The 21,755-nt window shown below is 32.9% G+C and overlaps 1 protein-coding gene and 1 long non-coding RNA gene across 4 annotated transcripts in view; one reads left to right on the forward strand and one right to left on the reverse strand.

The window, feature by feature from the left end:
- Nucleotides 1–5,511: 5,511 nt before the first annotated feature.
- The window catches only part of Pgant9 (Polypeptide N-Acetylgalactosaminyltransferase 9), a 179,130-nt gene continuing 162,886 nt past the window's right edge, over nucleotides 5,512–21,755 (reverse strand). For all 3 annotated transcript variants that reach the window (XM_074176004.1, XM_074176005.1, XM_074176007.1), the window contains exons 6-9: nucleotides 16,580–16,719; nucleotides 9,411–9,663; nucleotides 8,080–8,190; nucleotides 5,512–5,861 (exon numbers count right to left, since the gene is read on the reverse strand). In XM_074176004.1, coding sequence (XP_074032105.1) covers nucleotides 5,592–5,861; nucleotides 8,080–8,190; nucleotides 9,411–9,663; nucleotides 16,580–16,719 — 774 coding nt within the window. In that variant the 3' untranslated portion in view covers nucleotides 5,512–5,591. The remainder of the gene's footprint in view (nucleotides 5,862–8,079; nucleotides 8,191–9,410; nucleotides 9,664–16,579; nucleotides 16,720–21,755) is intronic.
- LOC141482532 (uncharacterized) lies at nucleotides 12,207–12,953 on the forward strand. The gene is made up of 2 exons (XR_012465581.1): nucleotides 12,207–12,731; nucleotides 12,787–12,953. It is a non-coding gene; the product is annotated as an uncharacterized lncRNA (long non-coding RNA).

Consider the following 21,755-nt stretch of genomic DNA (forward strand, 5'->3'; position numbering starts at 1 on the left):
GTTCTATGAAAATTTTCGTAAAGAGGATGAAATTTTCAATGAAAAAGTTACGCCATGAATGCATTGCTTTCGAAAAGATGATAAGTCATTTTTTCTGGGTTTCGCTCTGTGTTTTGGATCCTCGCAAGGATAATTGTTACAACTTTTCGGCAAAGTCTCATGCGTGCCATCTTCTGGTGATTTCTGAGAACTAGACTGATTCTGGCTGGCTTATATGTTATATATTCTGTTTCTCTTGTCCATATATTGAATTCTTCCAGAATTCAATTCAAGTTGTTTTATATCCGTGTTAGAAATCGAATGTTAATAAATAAGACATCGTTAATCCTTTACACGCACAAGTTCCTACTTGTGAGGTTTATCGTTCGTAGGGGGTGACAGCTGGTTAACGCAAAAATAGATTTTAACAGATTATTGTTTGAACAAAATATAATTTTGAGACTAACTGTTATAAAATTCAAAATATATATAGTGTTCTTTTGGAAAAACTATAAGCGTTGATTTGAATTTTTGGTGTTGGGAATCACACGTTAAAAGGTAAGACCTCGTATAGCTCGCACAAGTTACTCAACTTCTGAGAATTGTCGTTCGTATGGAGGCGACAGCTGATTAACGGAAAACAGATTTTAAACAGATTTTTTTAAATATTACTGGAGTTTTTTCCAACACCAAATCGTTATTTTTTACACCTCGACACGTGTTTCGATCACCAAGTGATCATCTTCAATAGATATTGAAACAGATATTGATTAAAGATTAGTATCTTGACAACTGTAAGAATGAATCGAGAAATAATTCAGAAAACTGAATCAATAAATTTTCTGATTGATTCTTACTTGATGAAGATCCATATAAATTTAATGAACTGCACCTTGTGATATGATCTTCACAAACTTTTGTTTGTAAAGATCAAATCGTAAAGTGTAGTTAAAAATTGGGACATTGGGAGCTCTGTTTGTTTTCTTTCGAAGCAATTACGAAATACAGATAGTTTTTATATTTTAAAAATGGTATATATTGGCCATGTTCAGAGTCCTTTGTCATATGATCGCAATTTCTGGGGATTCTCAAGTTATAAGAATGATGCATTCATCATGAAAAAATTATGTAAAGAACTGTTTGGAAAGTCTGGAATTAACCCTGTCATGCCTCTATATATTCAAACTAATCGATTTTCAATAACAAGATATCTCCAAGAATCAAAATATTCTCCCATGGAACCAAAAACAAGAAGAAAAAATCACACAGATATCAACAAATAAAATGTTATGATAAATATTTGGAATTAAGTTCTGACCGAAATAATTTATATCAATTGAATAGTAAACTATTTGCATTTCTTATTGATAATGCTTTTCATTATAAGGAAAAGTATTTGGCAGTATGATGATTCCAATATGAATTTTATTAAGTTTCAGGAATTTCCGGAAGAATATTGACTAGCCTACAATTTTGTGAATATTACTGGAGTTTAGTCCCAACGCCTCCACATGTGTTTCAAGAGGAAGATTAAACTGTATAATTGGAGAATTTCAGTTTAATCTTCCTCTTGAAGATGGTCACATGGTGATTGAAACACGTGTTGAGGTGTTAAAAATAACGGTTTGTAGTTGTAGTTTAATATTACTCCAGTAATATTAATTTCTACACCAAAGGTTCCAAACAGTGCATCATGAGTAGTCTAATTACTATTTATGTGCTCACCTGTGAGGAACTGTATATTGTTTTAATGATGAATAAATTTACTATGACTACCACCACTATACTCTTTCATTCTTTGGAAAAAGGTTTTTTATTTTGTCCAATTAAGAGTTTTTTGCAATAACAAGTCAATTTGTATACTCCTGATCTATCCGACACTGGAGTTTTGTTTATATTAAATTTGCTTAAATTATTATTTGTTTTTAAGTCACGTCCATATCTTTCTTTAAAAAAAAAGGATTATCATGGCTGAGTACAGAGTATACCAATGAACCATGATGATGATTGAAGTTTCCTGAAGTTTGAAAGGCCTAAGTTCATAGCATGGCTTTTTTTCTTATTTGAATGACACATTGTTAGGTATTCACTAGACAGATTACATTTTGTGAATTGTCCAGTAGAAATTTTACAATAAAGTGTTATTTGAATATGCTGTGGATTTTCATTATCAGCCAATTCCATCACATACTTTGTAACGTTGTTAACATATGATACAGAACTCTGATAATTACTTTCAGGTAGTTGAATATTCAATAGTATGTGCTGCTAATTTTTGCTGATGAGGATGTGTTCAGTAATTAATTATCTCTGTAAGAGATAGTATGAGAAAAATTGCAAAGTGTGCCGCTGGTACTAGACGACATATATTCTATACTTTTTTCAGAAATGACTGGAACTTCTTATTGAGAATATATATTTCATTCTCATACTTTTATCTGTTTCCTTGGCCATCGACGGTATATTCGATAATACTTCCATCATATAAGTAGGCGTCGAAGATAAAAGCTGCAGATGGAGAGAACGGGAAAACAATAGTGACGATGGTAGCAGGGAACTCTCTTCATGGGAGTTCTTGTCTACACTTCTATAAAACATTGTAATTGACAGCTGTCTTCTAGACTTTCATTGATATAAAATATTTGTTTATATGTTTTTGTAATGCTAGTCCAGGGCAAAAATTATGATATGGTAAGAGAGACATGCAGTAAATTCTAAATATAAGTAAAAACATAAGTACATTCCCATCAACCGTAGTAGCATTCACCAAGAGAAGCAGAACAGAGGGGCTAGGACCTCTACAATTTCGAAGTGAAGAATATAACCGTCAGGAAAGGTTGAATATTTGCGAGTTTCACTGGATTTCAGTCTAACTTGAAACCAACATTTAGATGGAATAAAAAAGGCAGAGGTAACGTTGATGCTTGGAAGATGCACGTACGGAAAATACTACTTACAAACTAGATAGTGTGTAAATATTTGCAATAATGGAAGCAGCGAAAACCATGCCAACAGCACCATTGAATAACTTATAAATGTAAACATATGGTACTTTCATAATAAAGCACTATACAGTATTGAACTATTATTTGTTGAGTGATGATTTTTTGACATCGCGAAAAAACACACACTTTTATTTCCGTGTGTGAAAGTACGAATAAGAAGAGCGTTTACTCCCATATCGCATATGTTATCCAGAGTTCAGCACTCATTTCAAGAGTTTGCCTATGCATTGACAATAATGGACACCATTTTGAGCATTTTTTGAAATAATAAACTATTTAAGATTCTAAATTTTTCGATAAAATGACTTCCAGAATACTTTTTTGCTTTTCATAACAATACAGAGTGTTCCATTATTAAGATGAAAAAATTACTTATAAGTAGAATATAAAAACGCCTTTTGTGTAAAAAGCAGAAGAAATAGGTATAGGGAACCCTAATATAGTTTTGAAGAAAATCTACTTTTGCGTCAAATTACGCCACCAAATACGGGGTGTTCTATTCAACTTTGAGAAGTTATTTAATTAAACGTGTGTCCAAATTTTGAGGCAATTTTTTTCGCCATTTCGGAATAATATTGCATTAAAAATTTCATGTGGTAGTTAACTTTAACCTTTGAGCTAAGCAGTACATTTAATCACGAACAGCTCGTTACACGTTACAGGGTGAAAACAATTTTTAAATTATGGTCTGTATTTTTAAATTTCTCAGAAACGGTCAGTTTTAAGTATGGGAAATGTGATAACTTACCTTTATTTTGTCTATAGTATCTAAAAATACAAAAAAATATAGGGTGTTCCATAAGAAAAAGATAACTTTGGTATATAACTTTTTTGGGAGTCACCCTGTATATTTCAAAATAATTTTGGAATATGCTCCTCATGGACCCACATGTAACTGTGCTGAAAGTTTTTCCCTAACTCTCTTCATTTCTCGTAGAAATACCGAGGAGAATGTGGTGGGCCATCCTGTATATATACCTATATATATATATATATATATATATATATATATATATATATATATATATATATATATATATATATATATACAGAGATATATATATTATTGAGTGTGTATGATATAAATCAAAAGGAGGAAATCGTGGACATGACACTCAAGAAATATGGAGGCAAACCGCGGACACGTGTTTCTGGCTATTGGCCTCATCAGCGTGGTGCAGCCAATTGCAAAGGTGGACAACAACTGGTTACCAAAAATGAAAAAAAAAAACACCACATATACACGGTGTCACCAACAGGAGCCAACCGCACATTTGTGGTTTCAATTAGAAGACCCAGCATTCCCAGGCATCATCTAACATCACCACGTAGGCAGCTATAGCTACCTGCGTGACTTCCGGGTCCAGGATATAGATACAGAGATATATATATTATTGAGTGTGTATGATATAAATCAAAAGGAGGAAATCGTGGACATGACACTCAAGAAATATGGAGGCAAACCGCGGACACGTGTTTCTGGCTATTGGCCAGAAACACGTGTATATATATATATATATATATATATATATATATATATATATATATGTATATGTATATATATATATATATATATATATGTATATGTATATATATATATATATATATATATATATATATATATATATATATATATATATATATATATATATATATATATATATATTGTAAAAAAACTGTTATTAGATACCATTTTTTAATATGGCGGCGAAGATACGAGGTGGCAAAGTTGAAATTCGAAAAGAGTATACCGAAATGAGGATGACGGGTTTATGATGAGTGTCCACAGTGTGTGCAGAATAGAAAAAAGTGGTTTAAATTATAAACCATAAAAAGTGTATGATAAATAATCATCCAAAAACACCTGGTATATAGATGGGTCGAAAACCCAACATGAGACTGGAGCAAATAACATTATGACTGTGTTCATTCAAATACACCCATTTTCTAGGTGGAAATAGGAAGGAATATCAAACTGAGGAAACGAAATGAGCGGATCAATATACTTTCAGGTGGCAATCGCGACATTGATGAACTGATCTAGAAATGCGAACGGAACATTCAGGAATCACAGGCATCAACAGTAGAGCAGGGAATAGCTCAGGATAATTATGGGTGACTGTTCATTTATAGGGACTATGGCTGTAGGTGTTGCAATACAGAGATAATTTGATAAGTCAGATAGCTTCTGAGGATGCAAAAAAGATAGATGTATAATTGAAATAAGGGAGTTGTTTTGAAGAAATACACCCGCCCTCTTTTCAAGTTTTATAAAAAATACATCTCTATCAGCTGCATGTGTTGGTTGACATATATTAGTTATTAGTAATAAACTTCAAAAATAAAGCATATATACTGAGACCTGGAACGTGAGTCAATTCGGTTGAGGAAGAATATATTGAAAGATATATTTCCTGACGTGTTCTGGTGCCTATTCTAAAGATATTTACCAGGTTTTGTACCAACGTTCAAAAAGTGTTTTGATAGTTCATCATATGGAAAAAGACAAAAAGAGACAGTGAATCACTTCGAGTTTGATACATATATATATTAAAAAATTCAACATCTTTTCAAAACAATGATGGTTGTTAAACTTTTAACTAGAAATCACAACTTTGATGGATCATAATTTTCCAATGACCACCTTTGTATTTGGGAGTCACCATTACATTTTTCCATTAATAGTTTATTTTTCAAATTGTTAATAGCTAAACATTTTCCGCTACTGCCATGACGAAGCACTTTCAGCTCACTATCATATTCCCAAAATTGATTGCCTTTACTTCCATGACACGGATATAGGATAACTTCTTGTCCACTGTAATCCAAACATGCTTCATCCCTGCGGATTTCCCCAGCTTTGCTGTACATCCAGAACTGAAATAAGAAATATATTTTAGAGAATTTACTTATATTAGGAGATTAAAAATTCTTGCACAGAATGAAATGCATTCTTTGCTAGGTGACTGTATAGTCTCGATTTAAATGTTTGCAGTCTGCATTTATTTCCAAATAGTTTGACTGCATGGTTATAGTAAATGATGCCTTGATAACTCACAGAGTCCTGTCCCTCCGCCAAACGTGAGTAAGGTAGTATCAATTCGTTACCCCTTCGTGTGTTGTAGTTATGGCACATATTATTTATTGTGTAGTGAAATTCATTTTTTTATATTTACAACTATTACATATATGTACAGACAGGGAAGAGTAAGTATGGACAGCTGAGTGAATGTGTTCTTATATGATTATTTATACTTAAGTTCAGCTCGGCATCTTATCACTTTTTTTTTGGAGTTTAAATGCTTTCATGGCATGAGCTGAGTCTCCCCAGAAGGGCAATCCGTAAGATGAAATAGACTGCACAAGTCCATAGTATATTGATTTTAGCACTTCCATTGAGACACTTCCACGTAATTGTTTCATTATAAAACATATGCTGCTCACTTTTGTTACTATATTTTCTATTTGTACTTCCCATGTTAGTTTTTGATCGATGGTTATACCTAAATATTTGAAGTGATTTACATGCTCAATGGACTTGCTATCCATTTTTATAAGATGACAAAAATCATAGGAAATGTTTTTCTGTTGGAAAATCATAAATACCGTTTTGGTGACATTGACTGTTAACCCATTATTTTTACACCACTCGGAGAATTCATGTGATACCGCATCTTCTGCTTCTACGGAAAGAGATAACTCGTTTCGTGCAGGGTTGAACCCTGCGGAAATCCCATTGTAACAGAAGCAGGACGTGACTTCATCGAATCAATCATTACCACTTGTGTTCTATTTTTTATGAATGAGGCAACCCAGTCATTGGAAACTCCCCTGATTCCAATTCTGAACAGTTTTTCCAGAAGTAAGCTATGGTTCACCATATCAAATGCTCTAGTTAAATAAAAAAAAAGCCAACTGGAATTTGCTTGTTATTGATACTTGTATATATGCTACTGCAAAGTTCATTTATTGCTGTTGAAGTTGATCTTTGCTGCCTAAAGCCCTGTTGACAATTAGGAATAAGTTTGTGGTAGTCTTGATCATCTTCAAGAGGAAGATAAAACTCAGTTTTATCCAGTATTATTCATTACTACACCAAAGGTTCTAAACAGTGCATCACAAGGACTTATATCTATGTAAAATTGGTAGAAAAAATATAAAATTTTCATGAAATGTTAAATGCAATAGGGCATTTGAACGTATCAAACAATGTTTGTTCTCTATTTTACCGTGTCTTGATATTTCAAAAAACTTCAATTCCACCTAACAAATCGAATTGGAAATATTGAACAAGTTGAACTATCCATCAGACTTCTTTTCGTTAAAAATTATAACTTGATTGAACACTAGGACATCAAAGTAATGTTTGAGTTCGACTGTGGAACCTCGTATCGGAGAAATTTCCAAGAAAGCGATGGAAACAATCATCTATCTACTGTTTTGTATACCAATGGGCCAGAAATCGTCATGGTATGTGTATAAAGATTTAATTTTTGTTGAAATCCAATTGGGCCAGAAATCGTCATAGTATGTGTATAAAGATTTAATTTTTGTTGAAATCCAATGTTGTAGTATAATTTATTTTTTCTGTATAAAGTTATCTTATAAAATATTTTCAACTCCCCTTGGGGAATACTCTTACCCAAACGTATGATCAGGAGTATTAGAAACTCAAGGTTTTGATTTTCTCATTCAACCACTTCAATATACACCATATACATAATCAAATAATGTAATATCGGGAGTGTTGGAAGTTCTATTCACTGACCTAATCCAAAGATTACCAACAATGAAAATGCATGTCATTCCTTTGATAGTCAATGCTTGTGAGGTAAATTTCGATTCAATATCATTTTTATTTATTTCATGAAAAATTATTGAAACAATGTTTAAACAATTGTTTAAACAATAAATAACTTTGGCCATTACAAAATTGTTTAAATGTAAAGTTACATTGGAATATTAATTTTTGTATATTTACTGCCGATGTCAAAAACAGGGCTTGAAAAAAGATGAGCTTCAAATATCCTTCAGAGTCAAAAATTGAAAATTATTAATGGCTACAGTTTATAGAATGTATATTGTATATATTCACCTGATTGCCACCCTGGCGATGACATGGATACAATCCCACTGGTTTATGCATATCGCTTTTTCTAGCTGCCGAATCTAGACAAGTTTTTCCACCATATCCAAAGTTTCGTACCTACACAAAAAAAATATGAGGAAGTTTGAAATTGGAATCAAATAAGTTTTTCAAATTTTTAACCTAGATGTCAAGGTTAGCTTCAACATTATTTAATTTTCAAGAATTAGACTTCATATTGTGAATCTCAACACAATAACATATTCCAAAAACTTCATAGAATTAGGACAATCAATTTATTTTTAATTGGGTGTTTTATATATATATTTCAACCTAGTGTTCTACGAAACTGATTTTTGAGTTGCCTCAACTGAATATATTGGCACCACTGTTAAATTTGACCTTGATGTAACAAAAAAAACGAAACATCAATGAATTTTTTCCTCGGCTTTTCAAATGAACCAAACTTGGTGAGATTTTGATCCAATAACTTGAACATAGTTCGATGGAGTTGTCGTCTTTCGGGATTCAAGTTTAAATACAATTCCGATGTCCTAACACTGTTTCTATCGTATTTTTTATAAATTTGTATCATATCTATTTTTTCTTCATTCGTGAAAGCGATTTTTCGCAAAAATGCAATGACTTGTACAATAACAAAATGTCATTGAGTGTAACAAATTGAAAGTCAAATTTAGAAACATCTAAGTCAAAGCCTATTATGATAAGAATTAATTTTTTTCAAAATCTCAAATTTTTCGAAAAAGAATGATAACTTATGATACATCATTGAAAAGGTAAAATCTGGTTCTATTCAAAACAGAAAAAATCCAATATAGCGCCAATAAGAAAAAATACAGTTGATGATGTTGTCCGGAAGACGAAACGTCGGATAGCAAATCTGAAAACACCATTATGTAGCAGATAAAAGGTGGCAATATGGAAGTGCAAATTATTTTCGAATCCTCCAAAAAATGAAGCCAGAACAAAATAAAAACCATTTTCTGAAATTTCTGTTTTTTCCGGATATCTCCGGATATACTCGGAATTTCAGAACTTTCTCAACGGTTTATTGTCAGTCAGGTGAATGCGCAATTTTGACCCAATTTAACCATCTTATTATCTCTCATAGTTTTCGATATCCTATTGGTGAGGATCAAATTTGAAACACCCTGTATGTGATGATTTTTCTCCCATTTACATACAACCTCAAGGATATTGTGAGTTCTAGTTACAATATCCGTGAGGTTGTATGTGAATGTTGGAAAAATCATCAAATATATGTTCGTGTGTATTACATTTCCTTCCTGTAAAGATAATTGAAAATGTAAAATTCCTACCTCTCCACTGGCTACTGCTTCTCCAGGAATAAATAATTCTGGATAAATAGTATCCAAATACCATTTAAAACTCTTGCACTGCAATTTATTTCTCAATTCTTTTCTTTTACTAACATCACCGTAGTCATCTTTTTCATTTCCTATTCGTTGATAGTAATATTTTGCATATTCATCCAACCACACTTCTGCTAGACGTACAGAATTTCGTCTTAGAACATTAACACCAGTTCTCCATTTATAAGGTGAGCGCTTCCTGAAAATGAAATATAGTATATCAGAAAATTACTGTCAAATTTCCCAGTGCATGATAAAAAAGTTCGATGTTCCTAGCGGGGGTTCACAAAATGGTGACCTGAAGCCAACACGGGATTCAGGTGTAATGATAGACTATATACAGTCTGTAAAAGCCAAATGGAATAAATTCATTATTTTGGTTACGGTACATATTTTAACAAAATCCCGAAATACGTCAAATTCAAATTAAAATTGACATACTGCAACGGAAAAATGCAACCCCTACCTTCAAGACCCGTCGAATGACAGGTGCAACCCCCAATTATTCAAATAGTATAGTATAGTATAGGCTTGTGATATATCTGTTTTTTCGTTAACCAGCTTTCGTACCCCTACGAACGAAAACCGTCAAAAGTCGAAACTTAACACGGGTTGGACGATAGCAGGTGAAAATCGATCGTTCAGACTAGGGCTTGAACCACCGACTAACACGGCTGTCAATTCGAGTGAGTGAACAAAGAACCCACGTCGAACTGCCTGGCTACCGACCGACCTTGAAAGGTTTCTTCATTCTCTATTCAAAAATGTTATCGCTTTCAAGATTATTGCAACAATTGAGATAAAATAAATTAAAATCATGTGGTTACCGGAATTCGATAGAATACACTCAAAACTTATTGCAATATACTCAAAACTTATTTCATGTTGAGGTATTGACAATAAGAAATTAAGCAAAAACCGTAGCAATGTTTAGATATCATCCTTTGAAAAACTGTAAATAATTTCCGTGGCAACGTTTAAAACGCTTTTTCAACTTGTTTTGTATATTACAACATTAGTAATCAGTATTTTAATTTAAGTTTGAAGTTCGTCAACTTCAAGTCTGACAAATGGTTAGATTAACGGAAATGCAATAACAAATTGATTGGTTACGGAGATAAAACCAGAACACAACAGGAAGTAGTTCGCCAATTTCATTAGAAATTTGAAATTTAATTAACCGCCCATATCTCAAGGAACAATAAGCAAAATAGAGAAGCAGTTTCGCGAGCTTGGTCATGTGGGGCAGATAAAAGAAGCAGCTGAAAATGCAGTGAGTGATGAACTCAAATTAGATGTGATGCTTGAGTTAAAGAAAAACCCACATACATCAAGTAGGCAGACATCCACTACATTCAATATTAGCCATACATCGATTGTGAACATATAAAAAAATAATATGCATACCTATAACATGATACCTACTCAGGAGCTCATGGAAGACGATTTTGATAAAAGAACGTATTCAATTAGAAGACGTTATGTTTTCCAATGAGTGTACTTTGTCTCTTAACGGTCATGCTAATCGGCAAAATTGCCGCTACTGGTCAACGGAAAATCCTCACTGGATGAGAGAACACTCGCAATACCCTCAAAAAGTTAATGTTTGGGCAGGGATTGTAGGAAACTATATCATTGGCACCTTTTTCATTGAGGGCAACTTGAATGGCGATAATTATTTGGCACTACTTCAAAATGATGTCATTCCAAGTTTAGCAAATTCATATCTTGATCCAGGAAATCCTCAAGTTCCAGTGAATACAATATGGTTTCAGCAGGATGGAACACCATCACATTACCAAATTAATGTCCGGCAATACCTCGATACATTTCTCAATCGGCGAATAGGGAGGCGAGGATAGATTGAATGGCCAGCGCGATCACCTGAACTTTAATCATTAGATTTCTTCATATGGTAACATATAAATAGCAATGTGTACAAAGCGAAACCTTCAGATTTGAATGAATGACTTAAAAAAACGAATAACGCTTGCGATTAGGTCAGTCACGCCTGATATGTTGAATAATGTTAGAAGATAGTTTTATTTGAGATTATGATGTTGCCAAAACGTTAGCAGTGAACATTTTGAACATCTACTTCGTTAAAATTCATAGTTCTTTTTCGTATTCTACATTTCATTACGTTTTGCATTACATTTTAGTTTTTGATTGTATTTTATCGAATTTCGGTAACCACATGATTTTAATTTATTTTATCTTAATTGTTGCAATAAATTTGAAATCGATAACATTTTTGAATAGAGAATGAAAAGACCTTTCAAACAATATATAGATAGATAGATAGATCTTTATTTAAAAATAGGTAACCCTAATATATATATATATATCCCAATTAAATCAATGGTGTATATATACAACATTAGACAAACACAAAAAAAAAAAAAATACAATGCAGCAATAATATACGAAAATCACAATTTTAAAAATAGAATTAATAGAATTAGTAGAATTACAAAAATTACAAGAATTGCTTTCAGTACGTTATCTATTTCATCTTAATAAGTTCTTTCAATTGTTTTTTAAACAAATTCAACGATGATGATGTTTTAATGAAGTCTGGTAGTTTATTAAATTCTTGGAAACCTTTGAAAAATAAAGAGTTCATAGTACTGCGATAAGCAGTGCTGCTAATGTGAATGTCATTTTTACCCCGAGTGTTATAAGTGTGAATGTCTCTATTCAATATTATAAATGTATGAAAGTAAACAGGTTATTCCAGGTTATTCAATATTTTATATACAAAAATCATTGTGAAATAATACAATCTTTTTTCGACTGAGAACCAATTAAGCGTTGCTAACATAGATCTTATGGGGGTGAGACGATTAGTTCTCAGAATTATTCTCATGCCACGATTTTGAAGTTTTTGTAGCATATTCAGCTTAGTAAGATCAAACAAAAACAGGGCTGATGAGCAATAATCAAAATACGGCTGAATAATTGAATTATATACCTATACCTCCCATTTGAAAAATTGGGGGTTGTACCTGTCATTCGAAGGGGGTTGAAGGTAGGGGTGGCATATTTACGTTGAAAAATGTCAAATTATAAACTTTTGGAAATTTTTTCAGCTAGGATATTTTCTGTAACCTTGAATGGATAGCCAAAAAATGTTCAGATCAAGGTTTTCAATTGAACATTCAACTTGGAGGAATTTTCAACTGACAGAAGCATCATTAAAATGAACATGGCGACTATTTTACTGCCGACGAATTATTTCTTCATTCTCCTATCCAATGAATATACGTATTTTTTATTTCTCAATATTCATGTTTAATTGGTTTAAATAATTTTATTGTAGCGTCAAGAGTCGCACGCGCGTGCCGATCCACCAGTTTCACTTGCATTTTCAGTGTAATTATTAGTGTTTCTAGATATTTAAATATTTTTCAGGAAGTTTTCCATAACTTTTATACTATTTAAGCAAAACTTGGCTCATATCGTAAATTACAGTTGCAGTAGTATATATCTATACTCAGAATATTTCTAAGATTTCTTGGTTAGAAAGGGATAGTATTCAATCAAGCATTCACAATATTTTCCCATGACATTGACATGATATTGATCCAAATAAATTTTCGAAACGTTTTTACTGTATTCTAACTGGTTACGATGTCACAGAAAACAACCTAATGACATTCTTTAGATCTGTTATAGAATCTAATACATGGCGTTTTTTATGAAATCATGTATAAAACAATTGCTGCAAACCATTGACTCAAGTATGTTGTGGTTGTTTCACAATTTTCTTTCAGTAGAATTTCACTTTTACTTGAGTTAACCAACGAAATATCATATGTGTGTAATGATGCTCTATCTTACAGTCAACCGTATCATAAATTATTATTCAGTTGAATATATCGTTCACGATTAATGATGAATGACGCTGATCATCTCAGAGGCAAATTTTGAATTTCATATCCGTATAGTTTTTCACGAAAAGTTTGTGATTTGCAGAGCTGAATGCCTTGTTGTGAATACAAGAGGTACCATCAGGATACTATTCTGTGTTAATACATTTTATTATGCGGTTGTAGACAACTTAGTAGGGTATGCATATGGTGATCATTTTATTATTTTGTAGTAACACATTGAAAGCAACATTATATATTCCACTTGAATAATTATGAATATCTCACTTGGGGAACTAAAATAATATCTTTTCAGATCCAGAATGTCAGTGGTTGTTCTCGAAATATTCGTCGGAAACTAGGATTGTCGAATTTCGTTTTTCGGCTCTACCACCTCCCTTTTAAATGATATGAAAAAAAGCAGATGAACTTTCAATACTGTTTCATATTTGTTGTAATCTGATATCAACCAATTTGCAATTCGACATTTTGTTCTTTAGATTTCATCATCAACTTTATTTTTCTGAATACGGACCTCTAGTTTTTATCAGCGATTTTTCTGGCCACTGTAATAAAAAATTCAGATATGTGTTTTCCGACGTATTTTTGATATTTGTGTAGTTTCAGAATAGTAGAAACCAATTTTTCAGAACTCAAAGATACATCAACTCCACACAGATTGAAAATTTGCAAGTAAAGGGGAACGCCCATGCATTTCAGTGGTTTTATGAAAATATGTTAGAACTAGTGTTTGGGAAAGGAAGGTTTTGGCTTTCTACTCTTCCATCTTTATACAAAAAAAATGTGTGAAACTTCAAAAGAAAAAAAGAATCAATCAATTTCCAGATGAATTCTTTACAAAGATGTGCAGATGTCCACCATTGAGGATGACAGTATTCCATGACAGTGAAATTTATATTCACCACAATTTATATTGTGGTGAATGATATCTGATGCAATTCCATAACGAATGTTCGAAGAACAAACTGAATAGGAACAAGAGTTTTTGTATAATTCAATGTTTAAAGTTGTTTCGAAAGTATTTTTTCTGACATGTTATTCAATGTTTATTTGGAAGTAGTTGTTTCGAAACGGCTTTTTCTTCCAGTTTGTGTCTGGAAGTTACTTTTTTGCATGATCTACACATCTTTGTAAATAATGTATTCTTAAATTGATTTCTGTCTTCCTGTCTTTGAAAAATTCCCACATTTTTTGTATGAATATGGAGAAGTAGAACGCCAAAATTTTTTTTTCACAAAAATCAATCTCTCCCTAAAATTTGTACTTTCATAAGCAAAAGAGTTCCGATAGAACAAAGTTGTGATGCACTGTTTGGAACCTTGGGTATAGTAATGAATATTACTGGAGTTTTATCCTAACACCAAACCAATATTTTGAAACCTCGACACGTGTTTCACCTTCAAGAGGTAGATAAAACTAAATATACATAAAATGTTATCCTTACTTATACCATAGATACCTCTGCTAGGTACCTGCGTCTTAATTGTTTCAAATTAATTTTACAATGTTGCCTTATTTACTAGTTTTGAATAATTTTACAATGTGTCTTTATGTATTAGTCAGGTAAATCTAATAATTAAAATATTATTTCAACAAGCTGTATAGTATACTATCAGGTATTGGTCCACTATTGTTATTCATAATATTATTATGTTTACTCATCTCTACATTCTCGTAGGCATCTAGATGTCTATTGTTGTTAACGTGTCTAACTTTTCTTAATGAACCATATTTTAGGTGTGCTAAATGTTCCTTATATCTAATTTTGATAGATATTTTAGTCTGTCCATAATACTTTGCAGCACAGCCCTTACATTCAATTTCGTAAATTCCAGGCTTTTCCGAATTCTCGACTTTGTCTTTTGGATTTCCTGAAAGGCTTTGTAGTGTATGACTTGTTTAAAAAACCATCCTCATACCTATTTCCTTGAAAATCTTTCCAAAGTTCTTCGTGTATTGGTGGAATGGAACAGAGATATATTTATCCTGGTTTTCGTCGTTTCTAAAAGTCAAGATTTCATTCATTCTCAACCTAAACGTTTTCTTCCTCATAATATCATCTACAAAACCCTTCGATAAACCGTTACTGACTGCTATTTCATGTATTGTCCGTTTTTTCTTTTGTGAACCTCTCATGTGTGAGAGGAAAAGTCAAAAGGAGATGTACTAGAAAATTCAGTCCAGCACGCTTGTGCTGTCCACACTGATAATGTAGGTACTTGTGATGCACTGTTTGGGATCTTTGGTATAGTAATGAGTATTACTCTATGGCTTTAAAGTCGAATTTACGCCTTTAAACTCGAAATTTTGACCTTAATCTTTACAAATTGATCTCCTAATTTCGAAATTGCGACTTTGAACTCGAAATTTCGACTTTGTAATCGAAATTTCGACTTTGTAATCGAAATTTCGACTTTGTAATCGAAATTTCGACTTTGTAATCGAAATTACGACTTTTTAACTGGAAATTACGACTTTGAACTCGAAATTTCAAATTCAATTTCGTATTATCGAGATAAGTCAAAATTACGCTTTTGGCATATAAAATAGGTAAACGTCTACTAATATTACGTTCTTCATTGAAATGAGGTCGGAAATCCCCAAAATTACACTGCTGGACTTCAACATAAATGAAAAACATATTCTTTTTTGAAACATGTACGACCATTTGGAGTAAACGTAAGTGCACGCAGAACACAATCACACACTGAGAAAAAATATCTTAAATTTCCTTCCAAATATTATATAAATGTACACTTGATTTTTGGCTTGAAAACTTCTTTCGTTTAAAAACTGAGTCGTTGATTCAATTGTGAATATGATGAGCATAAGGCAAAAATGAATATTTTCAATGCTACAAAAATTAAAGTTACCTACCTACATCAAATGCTTTTAATGAATTACCATGACCTTTTTTTCCATGTAAAATATATTAGTTACATACATCCATCCATCTTTGAAATATATCTTATAGAAATCTTTGAAAGATATCTATCTTAAAGATATCTCAAAGATATCTTTCAAGTGTATCATTATCTGTGACAAAATATATCTTTGAGGCGTTTTCAATCCGTTCCAGAAATGGGGGACATCCTCGAAACGGCTGTCTTTTTGAAATATACATCTCTGAGGCATCTTCATGCTATACCGGTAATAACTATGAAAATGTAGACACCCTGTATAATTGATGCTGATTTGAATATATGAAAATTTTTGAGTTACCTGAAAATGTGACCTACATGGGAACAGGGAACAATTTCAAGTGTGCCACCACACATCCAAGTCTTAAAAGAAAGCTCCAGATTTTCTCCACCCCAGATGTCAAACCCTTCATCATAGGTCCCTAATTTCTCAAAAAACATCTGAAATAAAAATAATTTGTAAAAATCTCAACTCAATATTTTGAAATATGTGGGTAACAAAATGTATGTTTGAATGTGAAGATAAACAAGTCAGAAGTAGCATGGTGAGTTGAAGTGTTGTTGGGGCTCCTAAATTTTGGTTGTTGTAAAGTGTGGTTTGTAACAAATATTAGTTATAGCTTCTATTTCAAACAAATTACAAAATTCATCTACACATGATTGAAAGGAAAGATAGCCACTCGTCGATTGACGGTCAGTCAATGAGAAATCTAATCAGTGGAAGATTATTTCGAATCGAGAGAGAAGCCATCCCGTAAATCGTTGTCTTTTGATGTTCAATCAGAACATGTATATGTGTGTGCTGTGAATTAATTCGGCTAACCGACCTTTTCTTTTTTAATTTCCCGTTAATAATCTGGAGACTGGTCATCTGGTCAAGTATCATATTGTTGCTTATATTTGATAAGTGATTGAGTAATAACTTATAGTGAATTTCATTAGTTCGGACTTCCATTGTCTAATATGATATAAAATGATTTTGAAATCCCTGAAAGAATCAATAAAATTGGAATGAATAGCTGAAAATAACAATTATATTGAGTAAAAAAAAAAACGAAATAAAATTACAATAAGTAGGTATAATAAAATACAAGCGACAATTAAAAATCAAACTATAAAAAAGAAATGAAAATTTAAAGATTTCAAGCCAAGGTACTTCATTACGTTTCCACTATTAGTATCCGCAATCTTGTTCGGGTTGTGAGTGAACTTATTTCTCCGAGAGATGACTATTTATAGATAATTCAAGTGCTTTCACCTATCCCCTCCTTTCCGCTTCACCGGTTTAGCGGGAGCTGATTATGGGTTTCCATATGCTGAGTATTTCTACACTAGCTTGACTGAATGCGTTGTTGGACAACATATATGCGGCTTCTTTGAATTTTCTCCTAACTAAACGAATGTTCCCCCTGAAAATGATCTCAGCTTGGGACCACTTGATGTTGAGGTGATGAGTCCAAACATGCTCTGCTATTCCTGTGTGTGTTTATTGTACTCGGCAATGCGAACTGTCAATGGTCTCTTAGTTTCACCCATATAGGATTTTCTGCAATCGCAGGTTATCTGGTAAATGCAATTCTCGGAATCACAGTCTGGGTTTGGTGGCCTGGTTTTTGTAAGGCTGTTACGGATAGCATTTCCAGATCTGAAGCAGGTTCTGATGTTGTACTTGGACCCAATTCTTCTTATCCTTTTTGACAATCCTCTGATGTAGGAAAGTGCAAGTACTGGTTGTGACAGCTTCTCTTCCTTGCGAGTCTCTTGCTGTCTTTTAGCCAAAGTATGTCCCACCATCACTTTGGAGTAACAATTCCAATGAAGATCTATTTTATGATGCCTAGTTCTTTCTCGCGACTTTTTATCGTATTACAGAGCCCGAAAGCACAGTCTACTAGAGTCTTGATGATTCCTCTTTTAGTCGATTGATGGTGGTTGGATTCGTGGTTCAGATACTGTCCCGTGTGATTTATATCATACTAGTACTATGTTGCTGTATCGCTGCTGTTCCAATTCAACGAACTTAGGCGTGAGCAGAGTTATAGAACAGTGCTTTCAAAAAATTATTCTATAGCGCCATCTAATGGTGAGTTACAGAAAAATTGACAGCCTAAAAACCTTCTCTATGAAAAATTACTTATACATGTCAAGTTTCATCATGATCGGTTGAGCGATGTAGAATTTTATCACTTACCAACCAACCAACAAACATCCATTTTTATATATTAGACTAGACAATAGAAGTCCGAACTAATGAGATTCACCATGAAACATTGTCAACCACCTTCAAAAAATAACCTATAGGTTGTTATTTTAATCTTTTAATCTTGTGGAGATGGGCATAACTGCGGTATCACTGCTGATTTTCGCCAAAGAGTTCGAGAAATTTATTAAGTGTTCCGACAGGTGGAGGACGTGGGTGATGCGAACATCTGATTCCAGAACTTTCCTTAGGTATACGTTTTATGATTGTTTCAAAACTTTTGATCGTTTTATATCTCAATGAATGCTTATTCACTTTAATTTAAATAAGCGCCACTTGAATTCGTGTACTTTTGCCAACGTAACACAAAGCGATTAATTCCGTCAGCATAAATATTTAGTGCTCGGGATTCGACGAAGTCGACGAAATCCGTTTTTACCTGGTCATGAGTAGCGAAGGTTCTACCGGTGAAAAAGTTATCGAAGTGCTTGAAAAGACAGTTATCGATTGGCAAGAGGTCTGGGGAGTATGGTGGGTGGGGCAGAACTTCGACGCTCAATTCTTTTGAAACCATCGAAAAACCGCATGGGAGCTGACGCCCAGTTCTTCCGCATCTCACGCACCATTTGTGATGGGTCAGTCTCCACCAGGGTCTTTGAATCTTTGTCTTGGATTACTGTAGGTCGACCACTTCGAGGCTCATCTTCGTGGCTAAAATCTCCAGAAGGAAATTTCGCAAACCAACGTCGAACAGTGCGTTGATTAATACTATCATTGCCAAATGCCAGGTTAACTTTTCAGGATGTTTCGGCAGCTCTTTGGTTCAATTTGAATTCGTAGAGGAAAATTGTCCGAAAATCGCCTAACGACATCATATAGTAATGAGCTGGAAAAACGCAATAAAATAAAATTTGGAAAAAATGAACATCAATGTACGAGTACAAAATTCTCTATCGATCAGTATATATCGTGACACAGTAGAATGAATGTTTATTAAGATATGGAGCTACAAAAACACATGATATTAAAACGAATAGAACCTTTAAAACAAACTAACAATTCTATAATCGATATTTCATTACATTAGACTGATTAATTTATCTGGAAAATGAATGCAGTCTGAAGAAAGGTCTATCTGGTCTTTTGTCGCTCTGAACCCATAATCCCCTGTCACCTCCAGATGTCTTTCATCAGTTTTCAGAGATATTGAATTTTTTTACCATATCATAAGGGTCAACCAGATAATATTTGCAGTCTTTCTAATGGTTTCAACAACTATATCTTTTTCGTATCTTTGAGACATACAGTTATCAATAAAATTTATATTACTGATATTTAGTCCCACATTTTTTCCGTATCTTAGTACAATTCATCAAAGGAGCCAACCCTTTTAGTATTACCAATAATTTAACTTGATTTATTTTCTGAATTTATGTTTTTTTGTCAAAATTAATATCAGCAACCGTATCTATGATTCATATCTGGTAAATAGCTGCCGAGAATTCATAACCTTTTGTCATACTGCAATTCGTAGTTTTGCTTTCACCTGTAGGTTTCCTACAACTGACATTAATTTTTTATCTTGGTCATTTAATTTTTTTTTTGGTTGACAATAGAATTATTTTGATCCATAATTTGGTAATTTCCAATATAGTTAGACAATATTGAGGCACAACTTCCATTAGAAGTTGTTCTTCCTGATTTTGTAACTGCCTTGTAGTTACTGTTAAGAAAACTTATCTGAGAGGGGGTATTTACTTTCAATTACTTCTAATATTTTTCAAATGAACTTCATCCTGTGTATAGGTACAACATGTCTTGAAATTCTTCAAGTTTCTATTAACTATTCAGATCATTATATTACCGTGTGATTCAAAGGATATCCTTCGTCCCTATCCCATTGTACAATATCTGATTCATATTGTTTCTTCGCACGCTAAACTTTGATGACCATCAACCTCCTTGGTGACCACATCTGAAACGGGCTACCAAGTATCTCCTGGAATTGTGAATTTTTTAAAAGGAAATATATTGTTAAATTTGTGTCGGTCCTTCATTTGCCTTTACCAATTAGGATGGGTATTATATATTGAATATTGATTATCGATTATTAATATTTCATCTGAGTTTATTTTCATCTTTTGACATTGGTCTGGCGCCCAAACTTTTGAACAGAACATTTTTTTTATTGTGCCAATCATAGTAAACTTATCTACACCATAATGAATCATTCTGGGCAGCTGATAGGCAAATTGTCCCAAGACTAGGAGGTGTTACTAGTGTTACATCAAATGGCGAGCAACAATTAATTTTTCCTTGTAAGTTGACAGATGACAAGACTGTGATTGACAGGCTTGATAGATGGCGTGGAAAATGGTGCAGATGACAAATCGGGGACCTAAGGATCTAGGAACATCAATTTGGAAAGAGAGTAGTGGCAAGTATTGTGGATCATATAATAGATTTGGGTGGGTGTCCTCGATATAGGAATGGGCCACCGATTTGGATATGGTTCTTGATATGGGCGTGGACCCTTGATTTGGTGAATTGGTTAAATTTTGAAGCTCCTATGATGAATTTCAAACATTGAATAAGTTTGTGTAGAGAAAACATCACACACATCACAAATATTTACTCAAAATCTCGATTCATAGTTATTTTTTCGATGCACATGATTTGAAACAGGGTCAATAGTTCTTGTAGAAGCATCGATATGCCTCTTGAAATACATCAATCAACTACTGTATATTCTTGAAATTTTTCTTCGTATTTCATGGTAGACAAACTCCGTAGAAATAAATAATGCAGTTTGTTGTGTTCTTCATGTGAAGGTACTGATCTTTTTCATTCTACGGTCGTGAGTTTCAGGTTATGTAGATATTTGAAACACAATTTGGATACTCGTAAAAATTAAACACTTATAACCTACACAAGTAGTATTCATACATATCCATTAGAAATAGAATAGGAAATTTTTATATCAACAGAGAACATATAGGTTGTGACTCGTATAGTTCTGGTCTGATTACATTTAATAATTTGCCAAGTCATATAAAAGGCTGTGATTCATTAAATTCATTCAAAAGAAAATGTAGTGAATATATTTCAAGTAATAGTCATCAATAATTCGTCTTGTTTTCTAGTTTCTTGTTTTTAAAATGTGACTTGTCTCTATTTTTATATTTTTTATAAGTGACTGACTGTACTATGAAGAGCATTATTTGCTAATAAAGAGTAATAATATAAAGGAGTAGATCAAACAAAAACTGCTTCCTTA

This window comes from Leptinotarsa decemlineata, unplaced genomic scaffold (assembly GCF_025532065.1).
Source record: "Leptinotarsa decemlineata unplaced genomic scaffold, Ldec_3_MD MMD2_tig00001393_RagTag_RagTag, whole genome shotgun sequence".
Classification (NCBI taxonomy): domain Eukaryota; kingdom Metazoa; phylum Arthropoda; class Insecta; order Coleoptera; family Chrysomelidae; genus Leptinotarsa; species Leptinotarsa decemlineata.